The 6286-nt window shown below is 35.6% G+C and overlaps 1 protein-coding gene across 1 annotated transcript; it reads right to left on the minus strand.

Annotated features, from left to right (window-relative positions):
- Positions 1-201: 201 nt before the first annotated feature.
- Positions 202-3524, minus strand: LOC307130540 (type-2 ice-structuring protein-like). The gene is made up of 6 exons (XM_079823573.1): positions 3487-3524; positions 3302-3366; positions 2970-3055; positions 2268-2393; positions 1985-2093; positions 202-1842 (listed from the first exon to the last, which is right to left on the minus strand). The coding sequence occupies exons 2-6, from the start codon at positions 3357-3359 to the stop codon at positions 1775-1777; spliced, it is 447 nt and encodes a 148-aa protein (XP_079679699.1). The 5' UTR covers positions 3360-3366; positions 3487-3524; the 3' UTR covers positions 202-1774.
- Between the last annotated feature and the right edge of the window lie 2762 nt (positions 3525-6286).

Here is a 6286-nt window from a genome sequence, read left to right on the forward strand (position 1 = left end):
TCATCCATGAAGACATTAAAGTCATCTGTTGCTGGCGTTTCATGACTGACTGCGATACCGGCTGATCAGTAGAACTTTCAGTGTGCTTACACTATTTAGAGTGTGCACGAGACGTCCCTGCCTGTACGCGGACGCGCGCATCGACACAGACAGGCAGGATGTCTATTTCTTACTTGCGTACATTTTTCATCTCAGTTTTTTGTGTTAATTTCAAATAAGACAAATCTGATATTGTTTTAATCTTATATCTAACAGTTGAAATCGTTCTTTAATGCTGATCTATCCAGCAGAAGACACAACCTGGGTTTAAATCCCAGTTGTGCAGGCGGGGCATGTTGTCACACTGCGTTACAATGAGCCCCTATTAGAAATATGCTATATATTCTATACTTTTATGAATTCCACCGGCGTCATTTCCTATGGGGACAGGGGGACATGTCCCCCCCACTTTTCAAAATCCCGTTCGTGCCCCCCCCCAACACTTTCAAATTAGTTTGTTATTATTTTTTTTAACCGCGCGCCGTCATCGTCACGGAGGAGCAGGACCGAGCAGAACGTACTTTTGCTATGGTTAAATAAATGTTCAGTGATGTCTTCCAAATATTTTTTAATTTTGATGCAATTTTTTCTCTATATATTGTTGATATGGCAACTAGTAAATACACTAAATTTCATCATCTTGGCATGTGTGGAAAGTGTTATGTGTGTTACAACTAACCCCGCATTAGGTTGTAATCTTCCCTGATTTAACGACCCCTCGTTAATTATTCCTTACATAAACTTCAATTAAGGAACTTGGTGTTATTTTGTTGCTATAGTTGTAAAGTGACGTTTTAGAATTAGTAACGGAAGCTTGGGCTTAATTGCTAAACTGTCAACTTAAGATTTGAATCCGTGGCAGAAGGAAGTAGTTGTGCACAAAAGAGTGTTTTTAAAGACACTTTGTTGTTGTTTCTTATTTATTTACTCACTTTTGCCGGCGAACTGTTGTATAAACACAATATCACGGACTCGTACCTGTGCTGATATAGAGGCACTTCCACTCATTGCTCAAATAGCCTATAATATAGGATGTTCATTTACTGAGGGCACGCCATTGGAGTTTCCAGTGTTGACAGTGCCTTTAAATAGCATAGCTATTGGGAGTGCTGTACTATAGCATACAAGCAACAAGCTTCTAAACATACAAATGGAATGACATATTATTGTAGGGCTACAATTTTTTACCAGTCTACACCATGACAATCCTCATTCTATATGACAGCAGGGTAAATAAATAATTGTAGCATCCTCGCTGACGTCATCCCCATTAACATCGCTAGTCTTTCCCTGCCTGGAATCATCACAACTAATATTCTGTTTAGTTGAGTATTGTTCCCTGTAACCTGCTGTTGGTGAGTGTTTATGGTCAAGTCTGTTCCAAGTCAAGTCTGTGCCTAGCCAAGTCATCGTTTCTGTTTGTACATTTTGAATTCAATAAAATTGCACTTGGGTTCACTTCAAATTGTCTCCAGTGGACCATACATTACAACGACACATGCTTTGCTTTATCAATGCTTTTATTGATTAGAGGAGTGTTTCAGAGAAGATATTGGTAAGAGATTAACTTTTTTTTTTACATTTAAATGAAGTAAATAAAGTTTTTTTTTTTTTTCTTAGATAAGCATACCTTAAAAAGAGTAAAAATCACCATTCCCACTTTGTATTAAAGACAAGATAAGATCAGAAAGTGTACAATCGAAGTAACTGTGGTGCAGGATGACTGCATATGATCTCACAGGTCCGTAACACAAATGGAGGCCATTGGGGCTGAACAAGGTGCGTCGTTCCAGCAACGGTTAGCTGTAGGGTGGAAAAATTATATTAGTTATTCTGATCATTATAGTTGTGTTAAAATCAAAATAATAATAAAAAATGAGATAAGACATTTTAGTGTATGATATGAAATTATAGTATTGTAAATTATAATCGGATGTATTCTCACAGGTCCAGTTGATCTCCAGACAGTTCTCAACATCGTGGTTGTTAGGTTCTCCAGAGCACCAGTAGGTATAGTCATACCCAGTTCCATCAGTCCACAACCACTGTCCTTCCTAAAGAGCAAAGACAGTGATCATAAGAGTGCACGACTGTACTTAGACTTCAGTAAGAAGCTAATGAACTAAATCAGCTTTAAACCGCCTTCAATAGTAATTTTGCATTTGCTCTTTAAAGCCGAAATTTCAGTTTAGACAAACAAACACACAAGGACACACAATTTAACTTACTATTTCTCCATCATGACCACCAGTCCAGGCACGTGTGGAAGAAGAAGGCAACAGACCCAGCAGGAAATTATTTTCCGCTTTACCATGCACAGAAGCGAGATTCGCACCAAAACTTTGACAGTTTCTCTAAAAAGACAGATTCTTTTTATGGTCAATACAAAATCTAATATTTTTATCATAAATTAAAATATTTAGTCACTTTTTAGTCATTTTAAAACAAAGTTTACTCTGATTAATTATATGCCAAGTATAATTTTTCCATATTATTTATTTGCAGAAAATAAAGGTATACCTTCAAAATAATAAAAATCACCATTCACTTTATATTAAGTGTCTTTAACTACTACTGTACTAATATTTAAATGAATAATTTGATTCATTTCACTTATTGTTTACATACAATGTTTTTACATTGTACTTGTACTAAAAAAATACCTGCATGTAATTACAGCTGTAATTAATTTCTGTAATTAGATCAATGATTACACTGTTGACCCTTCCCTTACACCTTAACCCACCCTTAAACCTACCCATACCACCAACACTGCCCTAACCTTACCCGTATCCCACCTCAACAACAGCGAAAGTATTTTACAATACAGCAACCGTCAACAGTAATAAGTACAACACTTTTTTTTTATGTTGTTAAAGACACCTGATGTAAAGTGTGACCAAATCACCTTGTTGTAACTAACACATTACCTGTGCTGCAACCCAGTTAGCTGTCTGAGGGAAGAACTTGTAACACCGGAGTCCAGAATTTGTCCATCCACAGGGGCATACTTTACCTAAATTAATGGCATCCAGTGCATAAATGTTAAGGCTTTTGTAACATTCACAGCAATTTTTTTATTATTATTATTATTATTTTATGTAGCTTATTTTATGTTTGTGTGATTAAGTGTCTAAATTGTGTGTATTTTGACACTGTAAATTCCTCATTAATCATGCAAATATTAGTAAATGGAATATTGTACAGTTCCAAAATGCTTTTAAAATGAAATAGCGAGGGTTTTTACAAATAAAAGTCTTACCTGCATCCCCCATGGAGAAGATAATACAAAGAAGCAGAAAACTTCTCAGCATTGCCATGATGAAGCTGAAATTAATAAGCAGGAAAAGTCAAATGTCTGCACTCTGTGGATTCTCAATGTATTTAAAGACAAAACACAGATACTTTAGAAATATTATTCAGTAGGTTTTTGTTTCAAAAACTCACCTCGATTTGGTTGTTGCCTTTAGAATCTCAGAAGAAGATTTGGTGAAGTGTCAGAAACAGCCCTGCTTTTATACTTTCCTTAATGTCAAGTGTGTATAGGCTAAGGCACGAGGATGAAATGTGATCATTTGATATGTAGACTTTTGTACACATTAAATAAAATACAAATATTGGAGAACATGTAAAATGAGCCTGTAGAAATGCAAATGTTACTGTAACTCAATATTTATTTTTAATTATTCTAAATGTTTATAGTTAAGTTGAACATTTGTCATAAGGGATTTTACCCATTAAATATTTTAAATAGCCTAAATTACGAATTATAGCCATTTTCTTCTGTATAAACAGTAAGAATTCCTTATGTGTATTTCTAATTCATTCTAATGTTTAATCTAGGAAGAAAGACAATTCGATTTTTTTATACTTTACAACCCATCTAATGTGCTGACAAAATTAAATAAAGACCTACATTATAAAATATTGACAATCAAACACAACGGAAGGCAGTGACAGAAGCTCATCGTGCTTATAGCCAAACGTTGAATGGTATTGCAGGACGAGATGCTCAATGACTGCACAAAAATAACAGCACACTTGTTTACACCTACGGTTGTAGGCCAACGAGCCAATTTGTTGAACTATATTTAACCAATATACCGTTCGATGGCCGAACAAGTCCGCCAGTGTATGCAGTGTGTAGCAATCAGCTTATAAAAAAAAAAATATATATATATATATATATCATCCGCTCACATGAACAAAATTACTTAAAGATTATTACATTTTGCTGAACTAAATTTAAAATCATCAAATCAAGTAAGTAAAATAATTGGATCTATCACGTGTATGGGTAAAGTTACACAACACAACTTATTGTGTCTATAATGAAGTACGTATAGCAAGCATTATAGTCTGCGTTTTACTCGCGCGATGCAGCCTCTTTATGCGGTTTCGCTTCTTTGCATTGGTCATCGAGTAATTTCTTCTTCGCAGAGTTTAAAAGGTTATGGCACAATAACTTATTATTTTCATCACTACTGCAAAAACTGCACATTGCACCTAGTTTCAGAAAATTGTTTGGTGCAGTGCGATTCCAAATGTAGGGGGCTAGAGGGGCGCCAAGCTTGTTGGCACAGGGGCACAAATCCACTACCCAATTCCCAAAGTTAACAAGACAATTTCATTAAGTTAATACAACTTATTTTAAGAAAATCAATTAAAGCTGACATTTTAGTTTAAATTACTCACAGTATTAAGTTAATGTAATGATCAACATTATTATGTTAACTGAACTCAACTTAATAATGTTTGCAACTTAAAGGGTAACTTCAGTGATTTAGCATTAAGCTTTGTATCAGTAGAAACCCAATAGTATATTTGAATTATGGTACTTTCCCCCCTCATATCCCCCTGAGACGAGAGAATTATGCATTTTATTTCTGGAAAAAATCCTCCGATGACGCACATATCGTCATTTTGCGTCATCGGAGGATTTTTTGGCCAGAGGCTAAAAACTACAGCCAGTAGAAGGAGCTAGTTCTGCATGTTATCAACCTGCCCACAGGGGTTGGATCTCACTCACAGAATGTAAATACGCACAGCCGCTCGAATCGGGCATTAATAACTAAGCGTTGCGGAGTAAAGTGAGTGTTTTAACTTTTCAATGAATTCCTATGAAAATTTTGCTTCCATATGCATGATCTGAAAATGTGCCAGACTGGACACGCGATGAGAATGAAATGCCAGCAGACACAACAGTAAATATCATTTACAGAATGTTTTGCTTCCCTTTACCTGACATGACATGCATAGACCGGCATAGCATTCATTTTATTCTTGTGCACGCACTAAAACACAGACAGTTCCGTTCGTTGGTAGAAGAATGTGAATGTATAGAATTGCGTGTGTTTCAGTGCGTGCAGATGGAATAAAACCATCTGTAACATTTCTCTGCCGATTGTCTCTGCACGCTTCAGCTCTCAATGCATCTATCTATGCCTATACTATTTTTATACTCAACAAGTATGAACTCAAATACAGTTCATACAATTGTACATTTAATCAACAGGCCAACAGAGGATTCAACAAAAATACATCTCTAGTACTTACATATTTAAGAAATTAAGTCATTTTATTTTCAAATTGCTCATTGTTAAATTTACGCTGTAGGCAAAAGTTGTGGAAATTCTGCCTTTACAGCACCTGTTAGCAGAACAAATATGTTTCAGTTCATACCTCACATTTCCTTTGGTTTGCACAAAAAGAAAGCTTCATCTAAAAATCTGCATAGCATCATCTAAAAATCATTTCACCTTGCAGATTTGAAATAACCGGTGAGACTTGTATCTTTAGCTGCATTGTGTTTCTAGACTCTAAAAGGGTTTCCTTCTGAGAAATGTGCCAAAATATGCAACATATAGTGTGCACTCTAGAAAGTTTGGTTGTTTTGCAAAAGTACAGTAAAACTGATTGTTAGTGAGTGTGATGGCTTTATGGCGCGTTCCAAACATATTATATATATATGTTATATAGGGTTAGATTTTTTAAATGCTTAAGGTGCCCTGAACTCTGTTTTTTTCTCTCCGTGGTCATATTTTAATATTCATGTGCCTGCAATGAGTGTGTTGCAGGTCTGTGTTTTATTGGTTGTCTCTCCATAGCATCATTTTGTGGGGCTTTGCAAACCTGTATTAACTCTAGTGTGGAATTTTTCTACAATATTCATTTGTCATGACAGTAAAACAGGGCATCCTAGTCAATCTACTGCAGTATTTCCTCTCAATCAGTGGAAAATGTGGTT

Source organism: Gobio gobio (assembly GCF_949357685.1).
Source record: "Gobio gobio genome assembly, chromosome: 8".
NCBI classification, from domain to species: Eukaryota; Metazoa; Chordata; class Actinopteri; order Cypriniformes; family Gobionidae; genus Gobio; species Gobio gobio.

Excerpts from the sequence above, each read along its gene's own strand:
- LOC307130540 (XM_079823573.1), bottom strand. The coding sequence starts at position 3,359 with ATGGCAATGCTGAGAAGTTTTCTGCTTCTTTGTATTATCTTCTCCATG. Across the intron at positions 3,056-3,301 it reads CTTCTCCATGGGGGATGCAG|GTAAAGTATGCCCCTGTGGA; the intron begins GTAAGACTTTTA and ends CCATTAATTTAG. Across the intron at positions 1,843-1,984 it reads TCTGGAGATCAACTGGACCT|CTAACCGTTGCTGGAACGAC; the intron begins GTGAGAATACAT and ends TCCACCCTACAG.